Source organism: Tachypleus tridentatus, chromosome 6 (genome assembly GCF_004210375.1).
Source record: "Tachypleus tridentatus isolate NWPU-2018 chromosome 6, ASM421037v1, whole genome shotgun sequence".
Classification (NCBI taxonomy): domain Eukaryota; kingdom Metazoa; phylum Arthropoda; class Merostomata; order Xiphosura; family Limulidae; genus Tachypleus; species Tachypleus tridentatus.
In genome coordinates this window covers 33649714-33675169 of record NC_134830.1, presented here as the reverse complement: position 1 = coordinate 33675169, position 25456 = coordinate 33649714, and the positions used below count along the sequence as shown (strand labels likewise).

Sequence of the window (25456 nt, the reverse complement as noted above, 5' to 3'; positions counted from 1 at the left end):
ACTGCAGCCATTTATGCCCAAGGTAACTTTTTATTTAATTTGTTTGTTAGAAGTACTGAAGCAACTTTCTAGAGATTGTAATTTAAACATTTTGCAGGCTTAAGATTATGATATTTTATTACTTGAATGTGCAGAACTTATTCATTTATCAGTTTAGCTGACACCGAGATATATTTTCTCTTGCTTTATATAATACATACTGCATTGTTGCATCAGTCAATTATTTGATTATGAGCATTATTGTGGATAATTGTTTTATTAATATCTTTGTACCATAACTGTACTGATAACAATGAATATTTAAGCTTCACCAGTTCTTATCGTAATATCAAGGATAAGATTTTTCTGTTATTTTGGGCTGATTTTGGTTATTTTCTATCAGTCTAGGAAATATGAGTTATAGGTTTTGTTTTGTTTGATTGGAAGGTTTTAGAGAATGCATGTATTCTATACTCTGAAAGCTCTAAACAAATAAATGGGAACTGAGTTATGCATAACAGTTATATGTTACTGTTTCAACAGCTTAAGCCATCTTTTAGGTAAGAATTACTGAAATTAAGGACTAAATAGGTCAAAACTCTTGTATACTGGTTATTTATTATTGACATGCAAATGGTGTAAAATGATTTTACACACATTCACAGAACCTGTTTGTTTATACTTGAAGCTTTCTAGTCTTTTTAAGTCTCATTTTTATACTTTACATCATTTATTGTGTAGTTCAGGTTTTAGACTCATTGTAGTTGATCTCCATAATTATTTTGCAGTTCTGTAAAACGAATGTTTGTTGTAGTACCATGGTTACCGAGAGTAATTAAATTATAGATTGTAGCTTAGTTTGATTAATGGTGAAATGATTAACATATTTAATCATGGGAACGTAAATATGTGGATGAAACTTTAGAAAGGCCTAGAAAAGTGACTGATGTTACTTTTAGAAAAGTTTCAAAGTAACAGATAAAGTATCTTAAGGCACTATACAATTTCACTGTGACTTAAGAAACATTAATACAAGTTGCCCAGCACTTTTCATTTAAGGAAAGAATGTGTCTGCACTACTGTATGCTTATTTAAATGTAGCTGACATTTTAATTGCAGTTTCTAGCTGAAATTAAACTTCTGTTTTCATTTATTTTGATTTATTAAAGTTCCACAAATAAGTGTAAATATAACTAATTTCTTTCTTTTTTTACAGCATTTACTTGACAATTAATTAATAATTATAGAATTAACATGTAATAAAACATTTAGTGTTTGAGAAGCATAGCAATGATTCTTTCCATTGCTCATCATGGACTTGCTCTTTAGTTTAAGTGTTTCATGTAACACTGATATGTCAGTTATATCCATTGTACTTATGTGAAGCAACTAACTATAATATAAAAGGTGTGAATGATAATCTGCAAGGCATGTATTTGCCTAAGTTGTAATGCTGAATATCTTTTAATTCTACCAGACAGTTTCCTTGTAATAATAATAATAATACAGTTAAAGAGTTTACTTGAAGAACCACCTTTGCAATGGCATATCTTATTAGAGCTGAGAACCATTATGACTCAGAACAAATAATTTTATTTTCTCTAGGCTTCCAATGTTGTTTTAAAGAGAACAATAAATGTAGGAATGTACCTAATTATTTAGTAGTTTCAAAATACATTTAACAGTTCTTCTACCACATAATTTTGTATGAATATGTTTACCAATATGTTTAGAAATACTAAACAAACATGCTATCCTTAAAACTATTTATGATTAACTTTAAAATCATAAATACTTTATTCATTTCATTGTTATTTTGTTGAACACCATTTACACATTTTCAACATTTAGAAAACTGAATGATAATGAAATGTTCATGATCAAACATTGTTAAGTAAATGACTGCAGTTCATTGTGCTGGAAACATGTGAATAAAAAGTTCTTTTAACATTTTCCATATGGATCATGGGTCAAAGGCTATGTCATCATGTTTGTTGACTCACATTCAAAACTTTATTGAACTACTATTTAATGAATTTGTGTCATTAAGTTTGGTATCAAACAGTATATTACAATTCATAATATATATTAATTAATTTCTTAATTTAAAAGTAGATGTTGAAAAATACTTAAACATTAATTTTTATGTTGAATGTTTGTATGTTGAATGAAGTATTGGTTCAAGTTCGATGTTTATGATGTCAAAATATAAAGTCTATAGTTTTATACAAATTATGAACTCAAATTACCAATATTGAAAAGCTAGAATATAAAATAAGAACTTGTTATTTTGTTCTATTTGCTGAGATATTGATCATGTGCTGAATCATACACAGTGGCAATGCTCATTTCTTTCCAATTTTGGAAATGGTCCCTTATATACACTTACTTCCATATATGACATGTGAAAAACCTATGAAAAGCTGAGAATGTCACCCAAGTGGTTTTTGGAGCCATTTTCAGATATACTGACGTGATCTTTTTCTTTCGAGACAAACTTTTGTGCTGAAAACTCAAGTCTTTTGCCTATTTGAAATATTTTCTTCTAGGCTCAAATACAGCTTAGGTACTAAACTTGATAAATTATAATGGAATTCTATGGTATCATTATAGTAATTTATGTTTTTTTTGGTTATTCAGATATATATGTATATGTATATATAACTTAAAAAATTATTTCATTTCACATCATCCATGTGCAAAATTTCTTGAGGCTTAGTAACCTACGACAAGCAATAACTGGGTACAAAGGTCATAACTAGAAGAGGCAATTGTTTGTTTTACTTCTTTATTTACCATTCTATGTTTTAAACAAAATAAGTTTAAGGACTTATTTGTAAACAGTAATAACATATATACATATATAATGTATTAAAACTTAAATGTGACTGTATTTCACAAAATAGTACTTCACTAAAACACAGCTAAGATAGGTCACTTTGTAAAGGTCAGTTTTATACAATTGGATATGGTAGCATGTGTGCACATGTGCTGCATTATTTTAATTTCTGTGATGTTAGCCAGCAATGGCTGAAATGCTAGTAAAGTTAAAATAATAAATATATATAAATGTACCATGTTATGACATTTAAACTATTTGTACTAAACATTTGTGTTTTCAAGCTAAGCTTTGTAGTTATTCTAGAAAGAAAAGAGCATAATTGATATTTATTTTCTGATATTTATGGTGGTTACAAGATCAGTCAAATCTATCAAACATATACAGAGATTCAAATTTGATAACAGATAAAATATAGTATTTTCTTAAAAACATTTGATAATTATCTGGAGGTTATAAAGATTTCACATATGAAATTTTAAAATTTTCTGATATATACGAGGTCTGTTAAAAAAATACGCGGACTGTTTGAATTGCGCGGCTCCAGTTGGTTCCAGGGGAATCCGCTTGATGTCGCTAGGTTTGCACAGATCAGCTGATTACGACGCCATTTCCCGATTGCAGATATCTTCATTTGTGTATTAGCTACGCGGTTTTAAGTGAAGTGCGATTTTTTCGTTTGGCGGATTTCAGAATGAATGACCTGAAGGAGCAACGACTTGCTGTGAAATTTTGTGTTAAACTTGGAAAATCTGCGACTGTAACTTTTGCTATGCTTAACACGGCTTACGATGATGTTGCTATGAAGCGTACGGCATGTTTCAAGTGGCATGAACGTTTTAAGGATGGTCGACAGTCCATTGAAGATGATGAGCATCCTGGACGTCCTTCCACGTCAACTGACGACCTACACGTCGACAAAATCAACATCCTAGTGCGGGCAAATCGACGTCTGACTGTCGGGGAGCTTGCTGAAGAGTGTGGGATATCAGTTGGATCTTGTTACGAAATTTTGACCGAAAAATTGAAGATGCACCGCATTGCTGCGAAATTTGTGCCTCAGAACTCGTGAGTTTTTGGCCAAACACTCGATCACTGTTTTCCCCACCCCCCCTACTCACCTGACCTTGCTCCTTGCGATTTTTTCTTGTTCCCCAAGCTCAAAAGACCCTTGAAAGGAAAAAGATTTGAGACGATTCCCGAGATTAAGGCAAATGCGAAGAAGGAGCTGGAGGACATTACAAAAGAAGCGTACCAGGACTGTTTCAACAAGTGGAAACACTGTTGGGATAAGTGTGTGCGTTGGGGAGGAGAGTACTTTGAAGGGGTCTCAGACCTGTAACTTCTGAATAAAGTACATTTTGTTTTATGACGTCAGTCCGCGTATTTTTTGAACAGCCCTCGTAAAAATAATCTGAGAAAATCATTCTGCATTTTAGATATTCAATATTCTGAAAAAAAATTGTGAGAAAATCATTAATTAAGAAATCTTAGTACTTAATTAAAAATCTTGATATTTTATGTACAAAAGCCTCGTATTGGTTACCAGTAACCTGTAAACTTTTGTAAACATATGCATACATTATCAAGTTCCACTTTGGGACACTAGTAAGTCTTCAGATTTACAGTGCCAAAATCAGGGGTTCAATTCTCCTTGGAGGACACAACAGATAGCCTGTTATGGTTTTGGTATAAGAAAACGTATACATTATCAAAAATCATAGTATAATTACTCTCATGGATACTTTCATGGTTATGAACTGGGTCAATTCCACTTAACTCATAATGAAAGAAAGGGTTAAATGTGTATATTGTTTGCTGTGATTAAACAGCCAGCAAGACTCATTGAAAATAATTAATGAAACAACCATGGATATTTCTATCATTACAGACATAAAAAGCCAAAAATGTGAATAATCACTATGAGTGCTGATGAAGCTAGCAGTTTGGTTAAACGTTTTTATGTTATAGTGAAGAAAACCCTCTTGTGTTTATCTGCAGAACTGTCACTGTGATTTTTCTATCACAATCTTAACATGCTTCGAAGGGTGTTGTTTGGTTAACATAAGATAGATAGAGTGGTGACTGGTTGCTCTCCATCTAAGAAGCCCCAAGTATGGGAAGGGTTATATCTGAACCTTGAAATTTCTGACCTGTCCATTTAGTGTGTCTGTTTGTTACACAAAATATCATTGAAGACAAAAATAGAGAAACATACGAACTTTCTTTTTTGTAATAAAACTAAACTCTGAATGATGTCCTTAATCTGATTTTTTTAGAAATTAAGAGTGTAAAATTGCAATTAGGTATGTGTGGAAAGTTTTACCAAGAAACACTTCTATTTTTAAAATAATATACCTTGTCTAAGCTGAAAAAACCCTCCATTTTAAACATATTTATCTACTATACAAATAATAAGGTATATTGTTTCATTTGGCAAAGTGCATAATTAATATTATAATTATTGTTCTGTCTTAGGTAAAAGTAAAGAATGCCAAAGGATTGGATCCAAACTAAGGGAAGTTTTAAATGGAAATGTTCTTTCGGATATTTTAGAGCAGTTGAAGCGTTCTCCATCTGGTCTTGATAATGTATTAGGAAAAACTATACCTTTTGGTGTTGCTTACCATCATGCAGGTTTGTAGTGATCTTAGATTGTGTTTTATGTCTTATGATGTTTAGTAATGGTAATGCAGAATTATTTGCACAGGAATTTAGTTTAGTTTTGTGATTTTTATTTTACTAATCACATTGGACAACGATGTATGTGTAATTACATCTGTAATTAACTCACTGTTGATGTAACTTGTAAGCATTAATATATGCAGTTACATCTGTATTCCAAATTATTTTCACAAGAAAGATTAATATTCCAAATTATTTACGTGTGTTATAAAGTTTAGTAGAGTAAGTGTTAGTTGTACTAATTCATAATAGAAATTACCAAGATAGAGTAAAATTTGTCTACATTGAATATGAAGCCTCTTATTTATGCTTATAAAACTGTAAGGCAATATCAACTATCTAAGTTGAGTAGTTTAAACTTTTTTATGTAATATTCTGGAAAACTGTAATGAGAAACATGTTACTTAAATTAAAATCCTTTATGTGTTGAGTACGTCTATCTAAGCTGTCTGTCTGTATAATGAGTCATTTGTGCAAATGTTATAAAGAGCAGGAATTTAAGTAGTAAAAATGAGAGTGAAGTGATCTTGGATTGTAGAAGGGCTGAAAAACTATTGTGTTTGATGCCTTGTAGTTATAGTGAATTGAAAAAGCAGTTTGTCTCTGAAGAAGGAAGGTTCACCTTTCGAAGGCACTTGAATCACAGGGTTTTTTATTTCATTTCTATCAAGTCTTCTTGGACCTACATGTTTTTCTAACATTATTAAAAAAACAGAAGTATACATATTTTATGTAAAAATCCCATGTATAAACTTTGTTTTAAAATAATTAACATATTACTAAATGGTGTTAATGATGAAATACTTTGAAGAATGATATTTTTATGTTTTGTTAATTTTCTTACAACTCTTATGTGCTGGTCTTAGTATGTAAGTTGTTGTGAAAAGTAAGAGAAAAATTATGAAACTTCTGATTAAATGCGTAGTGTACCAACTTTATTTGAAACATTTGTTGCAGATTTCTTAGAGTAACATATTTAATGTTGTATTTTCTGTTTCATTTAAATAAACACTGTTTTAAAGGAAAGTAATATGTTTTGAATTTGTACCGGATTAATCATTACTTAGTTTTATTCAGGTGTTGAAAATATTTTGGCCTTTATTCAATCTGATGTGATTTATATGTTAAAGGGATAGTTTGTTGAAAACATCTATCTTTCACAGATTTAAAAGTAATTGTGTGAACTTTGAAATTTCATTACAATAAGTCATAGTATCATTTCCAGTATGAGAAAAGGCTTAAGGGTGGGAAATTAATATTTAATGTGTGTGGTCAAATCTGAACTGAAAAAAATACAATAATGGTCAAAATGTCTTTATATTTTTACTGTTCTATGTGCTTAAAAGCAGTGTGAGGGTATGTGAATTCTTTTTTACAAACTGGTGAAATGTGATTATAATTTACTGTTTGTTATATGACATCAGTAAGAGGCCTGTTATGTTTTTTAACACACATTCTTTATCTAGTCCCATTCACTCCTCAAAAAAGAAAATCAAAATAATTTTTTTTCATTTTTTTCAACTTCAGTTTGTTGTTGTTTTATCTGAAACTTGAGATTATTGAAAATATCATTAGGCTTAAACCCTGGAGCTTTTAAATAAAATATTCAGTAAGGGTTTAGCTATTGGTTTGTTCATTAAAGTCAGTAAAACACATTTCACTAATCCATACTCCAGTTGATTCAAAATGGATCAGGGTGTTTTCACTGTGTACTGGTGTGAATGAAACTAAATATGATTATAAAACTAAAGTAGGATGTATGTCTTTACTATATAAATATACAGATGTTTATGTGTGTAAATAATACTTTAAAGATATGGTATAAGGCATTCTGTTTATGAAATCTTTAGCGTATTTAAAAATAATAGAAAGTCATATTTTAAGTTATCAGCTAAAATTATAACAGTGACTTGAAAAGTGAGAAATACCTCAGTTCTGACAGTCTGGAATAGAAACTGGTTTACACTATGAATTTCTGAGAATTGTGTATGTAAGAAAATTTGTTTTAAAAGTTGAAAGGATGTACAAGTGGGTAGGCCTATGATAAAATTCAAAGTTATCACGAATATTATATCCTGATGATCGTAACTTTTAGTTAAGTTTTTATGGAATATAATGTTACTTTTCCTCAGTGTGGATTCCTGTACATGGCCAAGGGGCCTCCCAGAGAAGGTTCTCTCAGTTTACTTCCTCTGGGATCTAAACATCCACCCACATGTTTGCCATGCATGGTGACTCATGAGGAGGAGGAGAGGATCCTGGTGGTTGAGGGGTCCAAACCTAACACACCACTTTGGCCTTGAATTCCTGTAGATGGGTAGCTTTGATGTGGCCCCTCGAGGGTCATTCAACTGGTACACTCTGGTGTTGTTGCAGTGTCCTTGTTTAGCATTGTAGTGCATCCACTCGTAGGGCTCTATGGGTGGTGGGGTCACTGGACACCGAAAGATTCTTTTTTTATTATGGATCCTCCAAATAAAAATAAAATATTGATAAAAACAAACCATAGGTAAAGGACCACATCATGAAGATTCTGAGCAGTAATCTTCAACCTTTGTAACACCTGTACCTCATTTTCTCATACCACATTCTCTTTCAGACAAACCTTTAGGGCAAATGTCTCCATTTTTCATTCAGAAAGGACTAGAGGGACTTGATGACTCTCCAAAGTCAGTAAATAAGCTTTGATCTGGTGACGTTGGTGGAAGCATCCACGTCTCAACACAATGAACCTTCTCAACATCACTGGTGAACTCCTCTTGAATTCAAAGGCAAAAGGGGATATACCTATTGAGGTCACACCTCATGCTACTTTGAATTCATCATGAGGAGTTATTGTTGAGAGGGATCTGAAGAACATCCCCAAGTCAAAGATTTTCACTAGTTTCTCCACCTAAGGAGTTTCTGCAGTGAGGTGTATCTCCACTCCCAAAGATGGAATTACGATGCTCACCAATGCCCTCATTCTGACAGTTACTACACCATGTCCACCAGCCACCACCAAAGCAGATTTCTTATTTGCAGGGTAGGCCAAACATTCCAAACTGTCTCAGATGTTTCCAATGTCAGCGGTTTGATCACTTGAAGATGTCATGTCGTGGTTCCTTGACATGAGCTCATTGCAGTGGCAAGGACCACGATGCCTGTAAGTATGAAATAAACCCACATTGCATCAATTCCAATGGCTCTCACCCATCTCACTTTCATTCTTGTCTTAAACAGTTGAAAGGAAAAGAGGTACATTGTTTGAAAACGATTCAAAACATTACTTATCCTGAGGCTTGAAAGTTACTGTCAAACCTTCATCACGGATGTATGCTGCTGCACTTCATTCCACTACTACAGTGGAAGTGCATATGGATCTCTCCGTGCCTCCAAAAGAATAGTTCTCAAACTACATAAGTTTTTTTACCTCCATGGTAAAGAAAGTTGATGAATCAACATCAACACCCATCTCTGTCCCTACCATTAATTACAGCAAACTCCCAGATCCACTTCCTTTGATTCTGGGTACGGGCATTTTCTCGGGTACATCTTCTTTTCTGGCCCCCAGATGCAAATGATCATTCGTTGACTCCCTCAGTCGCTGGATTTTTCTTCTAATAACAGACACCTGCCCAGTCGACCCACAGCAGGATTCATGGGGGCCGATAGACCTCCCTAGAATAAAGAAAATAAAGAAAAAAAAATGTGGTCAAAAACAGAAGAGCTCTCTTCCCAATTTGCCTACACATAAATAAAAATGGCCACTTTGATAAGTGGAACTGTCGAGGTTTACGTTCTAATCTGGATGACAACAAAGCATTTCTGAAACCTGCCAATACAGTCACCTTTTGCTAGTTTTCTTTCTACAGAAATGATGGGTTGTGTGATGGATGAGTGCATGGAGGGGTTGCATTATTGGTTGATCAGCATATCTTTGCAACTTGACACACCCTTGCAGGCTGAAAACCGGGCCTGGGATACATTTCGTAGGTATCCCACACTCTCTAACTGAATTGTTTTCCAGCAGGCCCATGCACATCCTTGGCAGGTAAGAAGTTAAAGCCAGAAGGAATCTTGGATTAAATTCACAACCAACCTCTCTTTCACCACCATTTCTAAAGACATATGGGACAAGATTCTAAAGGTCCTTGGGAAGTATACTGCTGTTCCCCTTTTGATCTTGCTCTCTGATGGCCAGGAAGTAGCTGATGCCCAGAGCATTGTCGATACTCTCAGGGGAAGCTTTTGCCAGGTATCTAGCACTTGTACGTTATCCTTCACATCCTTAGATATCAAGACTCGGGCAGAGAGATCACCTCTTTCCTTTCTGGATGATCGTCTCTATAACTATAATCGCCCCTTTACACTGGTGGAACTCAAAGTGGCCCTTCATCGGTCTGGCAGTACATTGGTTTGACATGATAATATATACTAGAAGATGCTGCACCATCTGTTTTTTGCTTCTTTTGCTGTTCTTCTGGTTATTTTTAACCAGGTTTGTAGGAGAATGTTTTTCATGATGTATAGTGTCAGGCTATTGTGCTACCTTTCTCTAAGCCTGGGAAGGATCTCAGGATCCCTTCAAACTACCATCCAATTGCTTTGACAAGCTGTTTCTGTCAGACCTTAGAGAGGATAGTTAATGCTTGTCTTGTTTGGTTCCTCAAATCAAACCTCTTCTCACCCACCCAGTGTGGGTTCCAATGACACCACTCCACCATGGACTACCTGATTCAACTTGAAACATTGATCAGAGAAGCCTTTCTCAAACGACATCTTGTGTCAGTATTCTTTGACCTTGAGAAGGCTTATGATACTGCAATAGGTATGGTATTTTGTGAGACCTCAATTTATATGGGTTACATGACCATTTGCTCGTTTTTTATTAAAAATATTTTTAATGGGCAGGTAATTCCATGTTCATGTCAGATTAACACTTTCCTGTTCATTCCTGCAGGAACTTGGAGTCCCTCAGGGCTGTGTTTTGAGTGTCACACTTTTCAATATATAAAGATTAATGCCATCATTGAACAACTCCCATTCACTGTTGCAAACAGGCTTTATGTTGACCACTTCCACATCTTGTGTCAGTTGTCGAAAATGAGGTTTATTGATCTGCAGCTACAGACTGCTCTCAATCATTTACTGAAGTCAACCACAGCAAATGGTTTTTTAACTTCTCTCTCTCTATAACTATTTGCATGCAATTTTGCTGTCAACTAGGTATTCACTCTGATCCTGAACTCTCTGTTGGTGAAGCTGTGGTTCCTTTTATACAGATGGTTCGAAATCAGGTGACTCAGTGGATTCTGCCATGGTTTGTTGTGGTTCAGTGGTTGTGCACAAGATTATCTCTACAGTTTCTGTGTTCACTGCTAAACTTTATGCCATTTCTCTTGCCCTGGATCACATAGGAGCTAAGCAGTACTTGAATTGTACTATTTATATTGACTTGCTTAGTTCTCTACTGGCCCAGGAATTGCTTTATAGTACTTCTCACCTTGTTCTTGCCAATATTCAAAACTAACCGGCACATTTCTCTTTAACATCTGCTTCTATCTAGTTTTTCTGGATACCAGGCCACGTTAGTATTTGAGGGAACAAGCTTGCCAACACTGCAGCTAAGTCTGTTTGCTCTGGCATTATCCCTGTTCTGCATGTTCCATACATAAACTATGGTCCTGTATTTAAGGCTTGGCTCTGTGCCAGTTGGCAGTTGACTTGGAGTTAGCAATGTGAAAACAAGCTTTTCCAGATAAACCCTCTATTGGACTTTGGCCATTTCTGTAATGATAGGAAAGAGGAATTGTCCGAACTAGACTATGAATTGGTCATATTATTTTCTTTTAACTGGGACTGAGGCACCTATGTGTGATCTTTGTGACACTCAGGTCACGATAGTCCACATTTTTTTGTCACCCTGTCGTTATGATTCTTAATGAACGCACCATTTTAGACATGTTTGGTCCAAAGGTTTATCTCTAATGTTGGACAGTGTCATTGGAGATGGTGATACTGTCCACCTTACAAATGTTTTTAGTTTTTAAAGACCATTTACCTTTTCAATGCTATTTAAGTTTTTAATTCATAAATTGGGCTTTGTTTTTTTTACATGATTAATTTTTATGAATTAAAGTAAAATTAGTTCGATATGAAATTAGGAAATGGCCTTGATATCAAATAATTCGAAACCAGGACTGGAGAGGCCAACTTCAGGTGACTAATGCTGATGTTTGAATTCACCCATTAGTCATCCTGGTGAGTTATAATAATTAAAATTATGCTACAGAAAGTCTTTTAAAACTTGTATTACTTTACTTTCTCTCACGTTCTCTCTTATTGCTGTAAACTTGATTTAAAAATTGGATTCAATGCTATTTAAGTTTTTAATTCAAAAATTAAACCATGTTTTGTTTTACCTTGATTCATTTTTACGAATTTTAATAATTTTACTTTACTGTTAATTTTTTTACCAGTTGTTTGGTGCAGATAGCTTGCTTTTTTCCATAAAATACCTACCAATCAACCATAATGTTACTTAGAATAAGATCCAGTGCAAAATGAATGTTGATCTCTAAATGTTGCTATTACTAATAACCAGTTTTGGTTTTATCAAACCAAGCTTTGTGTTGAATCTGAGTCTACATAACAGTGATATTGTATAAAGCTATAAGAAACCTCAACGTACATGCCCTTACTTTCTGAGTGTTAAATTTTAACATTGGCCTGATTTTATAGAAAAAAAGAAAAATGTAATGTGTATAGTTACAATGTCATTTGGATACAGGCAATTTTATATTAAATCTAAGAGTATGAAAATGCATGTGGCAGAAATTATTCATAATTTTTAGCTTTTAAATGCAGCTGATGTAATGAACAAGCCATTGAAACCAAATATGTTAAAATTTGTTAAGGCTGATGGCAATATTAATACTCCTGGATATTGATATAGCAGTTGTTGACTTCTAAGCAGTATATAAGTATTGTTGTGCTCTAGTTGATTTTAATACTGTAGTGTTATTATATTTAATTTTGACAAGTAGTTTAAAATTGTTAAACTTTGTTAGAGAATTGGTATTTACTATTTTAAACAAAGTTTCTGTATTATGTTTTTTGACTGAGCTGTTAACCCTGATCATTGCTATTATCTGTAAAATAATGACTCATACATCCAGTAAAATAATAACCTTTATGTAGTTTGAATTTGTTTTTTTTAATATCTATAATTAGATAATTTAATTATGAAGATATCTTGTACCTTGTATTTAACGTGAACACAAGCTTGTAACTGTGTACCTATTTCATTTTAGTCTCTTTATTTTCATCAAATAGGGTTAACTTTTGATGAAAGAGATATTATTGAAGGTGCTTTTCGACAAGGTGCTGTGAAGTTTTTGGTTGCTACATCAACACTTTCTTCTGGAGTAAATCTACCTGCTCATCGTGTCATCATACGGTCACCAATGTTCTATGGTTCTATAATAGATGTTTTGACGTACAAACAGATGATAGGACGAGCAGGTCGCAAAGGGGTTGACATCAAAGGTATTAGAATACTCGTGTTAAACATATATATTTCTTTTTTAAAATTTGGTAATAATACTCAAATCAATGTTTACTTTAAAAAATTAAACTACTTAAGTATTATTTTGAAAACTTGAAAATTTAAGGAGCATTAGCTAGAACACTCTTCATACTAATAAATGACCTGAACTAAAATTTATTATTGTTTTAGTTCTGAGTAAATTTGCTACAAAATCATACACTGTACATTAGTATTTAATGGTATTTCTAATCATTGTTAGATTCAGTTGTGTACCAGAAAAACTGCAGATTTACCTGAAGTTGAAAATCATACTGTGAAAGATGGAAAAACAAACAGATGTATCGATCTTGCAATTAACTTATTTGCTGTTGAGCATATACATTTGACTTAGTTAAACCTAAGTGCTCATGGTTGGTTAATAATAAAGTAAAAAGTAACACAGTTTACATGTGATGTTTCTTTGTCATCATAGAAGTTTACACAAGAACTATATTAAAAATATTTTGGTCTGTTTCTTTTACAAGCTGAATTTCCAGTATGACTAGAAAAACTGATTTAGTTAAACAAAAGCCAAAATATATATTAAAAGTATATTAAATGGTTAGAGGAGTTGCTATAGACTTGTTATACACTAGTGTTTGTGAATTCATCATAGGAGAAAGTATATTGTTGTGTAAAGAAAATGAAAGAGAACGAGCAATCTCTTTAGTGAAGTCAGATTTGAAGCCTGTCCAATCCTGTTTACTGATGAAGGAAGAACACAGTCTCACTGGGTGTTTGAAGAGAGCAATTTTAGAGGCTAGTAAATATGTGAATGTCATATGTACCCATTTACTTAAAAATACATATGCTTTATATTTCATTTTAGTGGTTGTATTAATACGTATTACATTCATGAAGACTGATTTGTGTGAAGAAATTTCTTATTTTCTCTTGTACGTCAGTAAAATTTCTGTCCTTCTTTTTTACTTTAGAAAAAACATTGTAGTTTAACATAGCTTGTGATTTTGGCTGCATAAAGTGCAGTTACTAGCTGAGTATTATATTAGGTTTATCTGAATTAAATAACAGTTACTTATTGGTTTGGTTTGTTTTGAATTTCATGCAAAGCAACACAAGGGCTGTCTGTGCTATCCATCCCTAATTTTGCAGTGTAAGACTAGAGGGAAGGCAGCTACTCATCACCACCCACTGTTAACTCTTGGGCTACTCTTTTACCAACAAATAGTGGGATTAACCATCACATTATAAAGCACCCATGGCTGAAAGGGCGAGCATGTTTGGTGAGACGGGGATTCGAACCTGTGACCCTTAACCATCTCTCCATGCCAGACCCCAGTTACTTATTGCAACTTGAATGTAGGTAATCACATTATACAAAATGAAAATAGAATAAAACTGATATCTAAAATAACTTAGTTATCAAAATTTATTGTTAATATATTTAAGGATCAGTGAAGGACTTGATAATTAAATGTTATGTTAGAGTTTTTCTTACATATGGACGTAATCGTCAATATATCATCTTTACCAAAAAAAATCATAAGAAAATTATAGCTCACTAATTCTGTCACACTTTTACTAGTTGTGTGGCTGAAAAAAGACCAAAGAGTATAGAATCAACAAGCCTATAAGTCACTAATATACATTCTCTAAGGGTTTCATTGAATGAAATATAAGTGTAAAATAAGGTAATCCAATTTTGGGAATGAGGTAATCCAGTTTAAACATAGTCTTTATTTATCCTTCAAACCAATATAAATAAAAAACCAAAATTATCTAATTTATAAGAGAACAGGAAAAAACGTGTACGTGTGATGTGTTTACTTGGTGTATAGCATCAATACACATGTGTGATTTAGGATGGAGGAAGTGCTGCATTAAAATTCAAGTGTAAGCTTACAGTAAATATAAGACAAACAAAGCACCTTATGCCACTAAAAATTAGTCTTAAAATATAGCTTAACAATTGAAAAAAAAATCTCAAGTAAATGACTATTTTCACAAAGATAGTTAATTTAAAACAAAGATATCACAGCTTTTTTTAACCTTGCTGTTTTTGTTTTATGCATGTGTGTTTATGTTGGGTCTGTTTTTTTTCCAGTGTTTCTCATGTGTTGTATGTTTGTATATCCAGCTTTGTGTGCCTGTTAGTTTTGATTTTGGAGATGTAAAGATTCTTAAATAATATTTATAGTTTATACTTAATAATGGAGTGATTAGGTATTGCTGTCAAAAATTATAAAATGCATCTTAATAAATTGATCGTGTTAATTTAAAAAGGGTATCTATTAAATAACAAACAAAAAATTGAAAAGTGGACTCTCTCTTTTTTTTTTAATAAATAAATCTAAATATCACAGTCATTGATAAGATATAGTTGGCAAATGGTTATTTCATATCATAATTTTTTCTATCATTGCTTTGGTGTTGAGTTAACCCTTATGCCACAGCAATTCAAAAAACATGATTACGTTTCTCAGGTGGTTGCTAGTGGTGTAACAACAACACTGGAAGAAGTGGCAAGGTATGCATCTTGCACACTATTGGCAGCTTCTCTACAGAAAGAGAAGAAAGAACAAGCTGGAACAGAGAATGCCATTACTGCCTGTATTGATTACCTCATGGAAAATGAGTTTATTATTTGTCAAACTAATTCAGAACAAGGTAATCTGGTAAATGTTGTCAGATATATGTTTTTTATCTAAAAATTATACTAGGCACGTATAGGTGTACTTGATGTTTAATATTTAATAATGTATCAAAATTATAGAAAATATTCTTAAGTATTCTTAAGTAAAGATGCATTCTCTTCTACTTGTAGGAGGGTAAGAGCCGAGAAGCATTAAAAACCTTTTTTTATTTTATTCAGTGTAATCATAAAAATCAGAAGATAACTTCTGCATATTCTTCTTTGATACATGAAGAAAATGGTTACTGATAGGTATTAACAAGTTGTTAGATCACATAATATGCCCAATTTATTCAGTCATTCATGCATTTCCACCTATTCTGCAGTGTGTCTTACACCTTGACTATTGCTACTCCTGATCCTGTTAGGATGTCTTTGCATTCCTCCTTCTACTTTTATGTTCTTTTTTGGCTATTTTCTTACTCTCTTACAATTTTCTGTTTCTACATCTTCTGTATGGGCTCCATCCAGATCAGTCATTGTTACCGTGCTAGATCATTTTATCATCTTTGTCATTTTCTTTTGTCAGCTTTATACCTAAAATTTGCCTTAGACATCTACAATCACAACCATTCAGTACCTGTTCTTGCTGTTTTGTTCCTGTTTGTCTCTCACTTCTGCACAGAACTACTAATATTACTTCAGCATTATACATTTAGATCTTGGTTTTTATGCTGATATATATTCACTTTTGCATTACCTCACTAAACTTAGTAAACACGTCTACTGTTAATTCCAACCACTGTCTTATATATTTCCTTCTACTATCGTTGATTTTACTTTACTTTCCTTATACAAAACATTGCCAACTTTCATTCCAAAGTTCCAATTCCTTCTCAGTATATATTTTATTCATTGTAATTGTCATTCATTCTGTTTCACTTACTTTTGAGATGAATACTTCAGTTTCATGACTGTATCTGTGAAGAAGAGTGACTAATGTATTGATAACTAGTGTAAGCAATAATGTATTAGTACATTCTCCAGACCTTTGATCGTGATGTCTTCCACCCTTACACCTTTTTAGCTGCACTTCTTTGTTCACAACATGAAGCATTTAGTCCAGGACCACATTGAACATGCATAAAGATAGAATACACCACTGTCTTACAGCATCTTTACTTCAAACCAGTCTGGCTTTTTTTTTTTTCACATTCACACTTGCTGAAATGCCTCAGTATATTTACCATTAGTCTTTGCTTTGTGAAAGCAGATAAAAAGGTTTGGTTAGTGGTGTGGAGCTTGTGAACATAAATGCTTTAAAAATTTTTAAGATTTGTGGTACATTGCTCTGTGTATTTGAATTGAAAAAATGTGAACTGTATAATTTGTATTTTTAATGTTCCATAACATTTAGAATTATAAAATTATTGAAAAATTTATTATTATTGTTTTTTATTCCATTTTCAATTTTGTTTTCATGAACTGCAAAAGACCATAATAAGACGTCTTACATACCAAGCCAACTAGGAAAAGCTGTACTCTCTTCAGCTCTATCACCAGATGAGGGCTTGAATGTTTTGAAGGAACTAGAAAAGGCACGACGTTGCTTTGTGTTAGAAAATGAATTACATTTGATATATCAGGTTTGTATCAGTAGCAAATAAATATAATTTATTTATCTGTCTATACATATGTATAAATATCTTATTTCCATACACTTCTTAGTTATTGGTTACCTGTTTTGTAGATACTTTCTGACATAATATTTCATTTTAATGTGTGCTTTCACAGAGATAAGAGTTTTCATAGTTCAAAAGGTTATATATTTTATACTTCATAAGTTAGAATTTATGGTATATTATTCAAGGAATATATACATTATATGAGTGAAAATTTAGAAGTTTTTGTAATTTATATCTATAATGTAATTTATTTCAATAAAGTACTTCCCCGTAGGAGTTTGACATACATGATGTATGTGTCTCCCTCTGTATGCAACTATTGCTTCTACTTTGGTAGCACTTGGACATGTTCCTTTTTGTTTGTTTGCAGTTTCACATTCCTCTTTTGTATATTTACAAAGTGGCCTTTGTTTATTCCACTTTAGTTTGTATTAAGAGTGTTTCTTAACTCTATTTAAATCCCATGTCATTTATACTCTCTATTATTGTTGACATTTCATTATTATGAATTCTAAAGTTTATGTTATCATACCAGAGGTCACACATATGACTAGTGCTATATTTCAGGCCTCAGGTGTGGGTGACTTTGTTGAGGATTTATCTGCATTTTTTTGCTGGGAGATTGAATGTTACATGGGACAATCTCTATCTCCCAATGTTGCCCCTCAGTGTGAATTCCTGTACATGTTGAGGGGACCTACCAGGGAAGGTCCTGTTTTTCAGTTCATCTCCTCTGGGATCTAAGTATCCACCCACATGTTTGCTGTGCATCGTGACCCGTGAAGGGGAGGAGAGGATCTTGGTGGTTGAGGAATCCAACTCTAACACACCACTTTGGCCTTGAATTCCTGTAGACGAGTGGTCTTGGGGTGGCCCCCCTTGGGTAAATTGACTGGTTCACTTGGGCTAGGGTTAACCAAGTACCAGTATTGGATGTTTTCAACATATGCTGTAGACATTGTATCTTATGCTGGTGTTTGGGTATAGTGCTTACGAAACTCTGGTGTTGGTGCGGTGTCCTTGTTTGGCATTGTAGTGCATCTCCTTGTAAGGCTCCGTGGTGGGTGGGGTCAATGGGCACCGAAATATTTCTTTTTTTATTACGGATCCTCCAAATAAAAACTTAAATAGAATAGTGAAAAAACAGTCCATAGGTAAAGGACTACATTTTGAAGATTCTGAGCAGCAATCTTCAGCATCTGTAACACCTGTTGTGTCTCATTTTCTTATACTACATTCTCTTTCAGACAAACGTTTAGAGCATTAAGAAGGGACTAGAGGGACTTGCTGGATCTCCAAAGTCAGTAAAGAAGCTTTGATGTGGTGACATATTGGTGGAAACATCCACATCTCAACATGGTGAACTTCTCTTGCATTCAAAGGCAATAGGGGATATACCTATTAAGGTTGCACCTCATGCTACTTTGAATTCATCATGAGGACTTATTGTTGAGAGGGATTTGAAGAACATCCCTGAGTCAGAGATCCTCGCTGGTTTCTCCACCCAAGGAGTTTCTGCAGTGACGTGTATCTCCACTCGCAAAGATGGAATTATGATGCCAACCAATGACCTTATTCTGACATTTATGTCACCACATCCACCTGCCTTCATCTTAATTGCAGGGTACAACCATACATTCCAAACCATCTCAGATGTTTCCAAAGTCAGCGGTTCGGTCACTCAAAGTCATCATGCCGTGGTTCCTTGATGTGTGCTCGTTTTGGTGGCAAGGACAATGATATCTATGAGTGTGAAATGGACCATCATTGTGTCAATTGCAATACCTGTCACCCATTCTACATTTGTTCTTGCCCTAAATGGTTTGAAGAAAGAGAGGTACAGTGTTTGAAAATGATTCAACACATTACTTACCCTGAGGCTCAAAAGTTACTTTCCACCACTTCATCATGGATGTATGCTGCTGCACTTCATTCCAGTACTACAGTGGGAGTGCAGACAGATCTCTCTGTGCCTCCAAAAGAATCGTTCTCAAACCAAATGAAAAGTCTTTTGACTTCCATGGTTAAAAAAGTTTTAAAATTAACTTCAACACCCATCTCTGTCCCTAACATACATTCCAGTAAATCCCAAGATTCACTTTCTTTGGGCATTTCCTCAGGTACATCTTCTTCTCCCACCCCAAGATGCAAAACAATCATTCATTCACATCCTCACTCACTGGAATCCTCTTCCAACAGCAATGACCTGCTCAGTTGACCCAGGGCAGGATCCATGGAGGTCAATAGACCTCCCTCGAATAAAGACAGTAAAGAAAACAGACATGGCCGTAAACAGAAGGATTCACCACCAAATTCGCCTACACATAAATAAAAATGGCCACTTTGATACAGTGTAACTGTCGAGGTTTACGTACTCATTTGAATGACATCAAAACATTGATTGCTTCCTACCATCCTGAATGTCTTTTTTTACAGGAAACACTTCTTAAACCTGCCAATACAGTTACCTTTCAGCAGTTTTTTTTTTGTACAGAAATGACAGGCTGTGTGATGGATGAGTGCATGGAGGGGTGGCACTGTTGGTTGATCAGCATGTGCCCACCTTGTCTTTGCCATTCGACACACCCTTGTAGGCCGTAGCTATCCATGTTTCATTGGGTTGTACCATCATTGTTTGTTCTCTCTACCTGTCGCCTGGAGAGATCTATGATCAATGAGATCTTCATGCTCTCATTGAACAGTTGCCATCTCGCTTTTTAATCCTTGGGGACTTTAATGGACATCATCCCTTCTGGGAAAATGCTGATATTGATAGGAGGGTTCTCTCTGTAAAGCATATGCTTTCTGATCACAACCTTTCTCTTTTCAGTAGCAATTCTTCTACTTATTTTCATGCATCTAGTCACTCCTTTCCTGCTATTGATTTCTCAATTTACTCCCCTTTACTATTTTCTCATTTTTCATGGAGGGTTGAAATAATCCACGAGGCAGTGATCAATTTCCTATAATTTTGAGAAAGACTGGCTGTGGTTGATGCCATCTGAACCTGCGTAATTCAGTGGAAGCTGGATCAAGCAAACTGGTCCTCTTTTACTGCTCTTGCAGAACTTGATCCTGCCATCATCTGTGTGGCAGCAGTAACTGACTATATTATGGAAGCAGCCGCTCAGTGTATTCCTAAAACCTTGACACGTTTTCCACAACATCCTCATCTGTAGTGGAATCCTGCCTGCCACATGGCACAGAAGGCTCAAAAACGGGCCTGGGGTACTTTTCGTAGGTATCCCACACTCTTGCACCACATTGCTTTCCAGCAGGCCTATGCACATGCTCGGAGGGTAAGAAGTCAAAGCCAGAAGGAATCGTGGATTAAGTTCACATCCAGCATATCTTTTACCACCAGTTCCAAAGTCATATGGGACAATATTCAAAAGGTCAATGGGCAATATAATTCTTTCCCCCTCTTGATTTTGCTCTTTGATGGTCAGAAAGTAGCTGATACTCGGAGCATCACAGATAGTGTAGGTGAAAGCTTTTGCCAGGTATCTAGCACTTCTGCTTTTTTCCTCCACCCTCTTAACCATCAAGACACAGGCAGAGCAATCACCTCTTTCCTTTCAAGCTGATTGTCTCTTTGACTATAATCATCCCTTTACACTGGTGGAACTCAAACTGGCCCTTCATTGGTCTGCCAGTACATCAGTTAGACCTGATGATGCATACTATGAAGTGCTGCACCATCCATCTTCTGCTTCTCTTGCTATTCTTCTGATTGTTTTTAACTGGATCTGACAGGAGAATGTTTTTCCTGATGCATAGTATCACGCTATTGTTTTACCTTTCTCCAAGCCTGAGAAGGATCCCAAGATTCCTTCAAACTACCATCCAATTGCTTTAACAAGCTGTCTGTGTAAGACCTTAGAGAGGAGGGTTAATTCTTGTCTTGTTTGGTTCCTCAAATCAAACAACCTCCTCTTGCCTACCCAGTGTAGGTTCTGATGACAGCACTCCCTCATGGACCACCTGATTCGACTTGAAACATCAATCAGAGAAGCCTTTCTCAAACGACAACATCTTGTATCAATATTCTTTGACGTTGAGAAGGCTTATGATACAACATGGAGGTATGGCATTTTGCAAGACCTCCATATGTATGGGTTGTGTGACCATTTGCCTAATTTTATTTAAAATGTTTTAATGGACAGGAGGTTCCAAGTACTTGTGGGATGGACACTTTCCTGTTCTTTTCTGCAGGAACTTGGATTCCATCAGGGCTGTGTTTTGAGCATCACACTTTTCAGTATAAAGATTAATGCTGTCACTGAACAACTCCCTCTTACTGTTTCAAACAGGCTCTATGTCAACGACTTTCACATCTCATGTCAGTCATCGAACATGAGGTATTACTGAAGTGTGGACCAGAGAAAACAGCTTTAACTTCTCAATCTCTAAAACTGTTTACATGCACTTTTGCTGCCAATGGGATATTTACCCTGATCCTGAACTCCATATCAGTGAAGTTATGCTGCCTGTGGTCCCTGAGACAAAGTTCTTGGGGCTTATCTTTGAGTGTAAGCTGACCTTTATACCACACATCAAGCAACTGTGGGTCAAATGTACAAGAGCCCTCTATGTCCTCTCTTCCACTACTTGGGGAGTGGATTGATATTCTGTGCTAAAGATATATTGTGCTCTTATTTGATTGAAACTCAACTATAGATCACTGGTCTATGGCTCTGCCAGGGCCTTGGCCTTAAAGATGCTGGACCCCATTCATCATCAAGGACTTTGGCTTTGCACTAGGGCTATCTGCACTTTCCCAGTTCAGAGCTTATATATAGGGTCTCATGAACCTTGTTTGTACCTCTGTCATTTGCAGCTGTCTTTACTATATGCTTTGGAACTTCGTTCCATACCAAAGCATCCCACCTGGGGTTTTGTTTTCCTTTCTTTGTGAGCCACACTTTTTCAGAACAGACAGTCTGCCATTGCTCCTTTTGGCATTCGTATCCAGGTGCAGTTTGATGAATTGGATCTGTCCTAGGATAACACTGCTGTATCCACTGGTCAGTCCATCCCACCATGACTTCTTACAGTCCTCAAATGTGACCTGTCTTTAAGTCATCTGAGAAAAGCAGATACTCCTGATTGAAAATACTGTCTGTTATTTTCTGAACATCTTTCAAACCATCCTTCCATTCCTATTTATACAGATGGTTCAAAATCAGGTGACTGTGTAGACTCTGCCATGGTTTGTTATAGTTTGATGGTTGCATGCAGAAACCCCTCTACAGCTTCTCTGTTCATTGCTGAACTGTATGCCATCTCTCTTGCCCTGGATCACAAAGAAGCTAAGCTGTACTCAAACTTCACTATTTATACTGACTTATTTAGTTCTCTTCTGGCTCTGGAATCGCTTTACGTTAGTTCACACTTTGTTGTAGCCGATGTTCAACATTAACTAGCCCATTTCACTATAACATCTACTTCTATCCAGTTTTTATGGATACTGGGTCACGTTGGTATTCGCGGGAATGAGCTTGCTGACACAGCAGCTAAATCCGTCTTCTCTGGCACTATCACTGCTGTGTCTGTTCCATACATGGACTGTGGTCTTGTTTTCAAGGCTCAGCTCTGTACCAGTTGACAGTTGACTTGGAGTGAGCAATGTGAAAACAAGCTTTCTTTTCCAAATAAAACCCTATATTGGACCTTGAGCATCTTGCTTCTATAAGGATTGGAAAAAGGAAGTTGTTTTAACTAGACTACGCATTGGTCACAGTTTTTGTCCCATTGTTTTCTTTTATTTGGACTGGTGCACCATTGTGTTGTCTGTGTAACACTCAGGTCTCAATAAGCCTCATTTTACTGTCTTGCCATTGTTATGACTCTCAACTAGGGCACCACTTTAAACATGTTCTGTCCCAAGGTTTATCTGTGACGTTAGACATTGTTATTGGGGACAGTGACATTGTCCACCTTGGAAATGTTTTTCAGTTTTTTAATCTTTTTAATGCTATTTAAGTTTTTTAAGTTATACATTAGACCTTTTTTAATGTGATTCCCCTTTAAGAAGCAAAGTACATCTAGTTCAATTTGAAATTAGAAAATGGTTGTTACATCAAATATCTTGAAACCTGGACTGGAAAGGCAAACTTCAGGTGACTAACACTGCTGTTTGAACTACCCGTTAGTCATCCTGGCAAGTTATAATTAAATATTTTGCAACAAGTCTTTTAAAACTTTTATAACTTTACTTTCTGAAAATGACCATAATGCCAAATAACTCAGAACCAGGACTGGAAAGGCCAACTTCAGGTGACTGGTGGTGGTTTTGTACTTACTTGTTAGTCTTCCTGGCAAGTTATGATTATTATAGTTATGCTACAGAAAGTTTTTTATAACTTGTATTACTGTAGTGTTTTCTCTTACCACTGTTTTAATACTATTTATGTTTTTTTTTAAACTTTGTTTTGTTTTACCTTAATTTCCTTTTATTAATTTTATTAACTTTAACTTTTTACCAGATGTTTGGTGCAGACAGCCTAGCTGCTTTGTGCCATAAATCACCAAACCAACCAATCAACCAAATGTTGCACTGCTTACTCCCAAACAAGCTTAGCCTGTTCAGGTGGATGAGGACTGAGTTCACCTATTTCCACCTCTTGATTTTACCATGCTTTCCCATGACCCATCTGAAGACTCAGTTAGGCCTAATACAGTGTTTTTGGGTTCCATTTTTCAAGTTTATGAAACTTTATCCCTTTCCTTTATTTCCTAGGGACCGTGTTCTTTCGTATAACATGAACAATTTTCCCAACCCAATTTGGTTGTTTTCCTCCTTCCCAAATATTTGGATACCTGCTGTCTAATTTGCCTCACAATTAAGTGACGGGATTAGCCTGTTTTACTCCCATGGGTTTTGGATCAGTTGTTCTTGCAAATCATCTTGCAGACTGTCCTTTCCTGGACTTAACAGTTGCTAGGTTCCATTTTGCCTGTTTAGGGTGAGACCCCCAAATCTCCTGCACATCTTATCTGTACCAAAATTTACTAACTTTGTTTTACCCTCAAAACTCTTTTATGGTATCTCTCTACCATCCAACTTTTCTGTAAGGCTCTCACCCATAATCTAGAGGGTGTTTTGGGGACTTGCTCTCTCTTATTCTCCACACTAGTTCATTTGTCATATTTGGCTCTGGTTTTACAAATGTGTTTTTTCTGTTAGAATCTTTTTGGTCATGATGTGAGCTTAACTCTCATTTGTTTTTCTCATCTTATTTTTGGAATTTACATGTGGTTACATTTGTGCACTGCTACATCTTTGACATATTCCCTGAGTTTTGGAATCATTAGTTAATTTAGTACAAAGCCAGTCTACCCTTTTCAACATTGTTGCCTGTTTGTCTCAATTAGAGCCGAGTATGGCACCTGTCATTTTTATCCGGATGTTTCATTTCATCATTTTCTTTGGTGATGCACTTTATGTTGCCAACAATGTCAGGGACTATTCTGCAGTTTGTGGCTGGTGAGAGCTGATTTTCTTCATCCCTATATCCTCCACCCTGGAATACCATGGCCAGCCAGCATTTGTCAGAAGAGATTCAGCAAGCCATCAAACCTGTTCTTTGTATCCCACATTAGGTTTTTATTCCTTACTCTTTGTTGTTCCCAAGAAAACTGAGGACTGGAGGCCTTTCACAGATTTGTCCCACCTCAGTTGCTCAATTCAACTGCCCTGTTTTATCATGTAGTCATTTTTCATCCTATAGTGGGCATTTTCTCTGGGCTTGTGTATGTTTAAGAAGAATGTTGACAATGCTTACCTCCACATCCCTACATTACCATGGTATCATCTGTATCTTATGTTTATCCATCAGGAGGTGGTTTATCAATTTTGTTCCCTAAACTTTGGGCTTTCCTCTGCCTCTTATGTTTTCTGTTGGGTGGTCTGAGCTTTTCCTTGCAATCTATGTTTTTAGAATTGAGTTTCCATCATTATATGGATGATTGGCTTCTTCTAGCTCATTACAAACTGGATATGGCCAATCATACTTGTTAGCTCCTTCTGGTAACTACTTTCGTGGGCTGGTTTGTCAAATTGGAGAAGTTTTTTCTTTGACTGACCCAATACTTCATCTATT

At 35.2% G+C, this 25456-nt stretch overlaps 1 protein-coding gene across 1 annotated transcript in view; it reads left to right on the top strand.

Moving 5' to 3' along the window:
- LOC143251578 (DNA polymerase theta-like) overlaps positions 1-25456 on the top strand; it is a 104084-nt gene that overhangs the window by 32784 nt on the left and 45844 nt on the right. The window contains exons 6-10 of the mRNA XM_076502850.1: positions 5297-5455; positions 12821-13033; positions 13690-13832; positions 15518-15701; positions 17161-17312. Of these exons, the coding sequence (XP_076358965.1) occupies positions 5297-5455; positions 12821-13033; positions 13690-13832; positions 15518-15701; positions 17161-17312 (851 nt within the window). The remainder of the gene's footprint in view (positions 1-5296; positions 5456-12820; positions 13034-13689; positions 13833-15517; positions 15702-17160; positions 17313-25456) is intronic.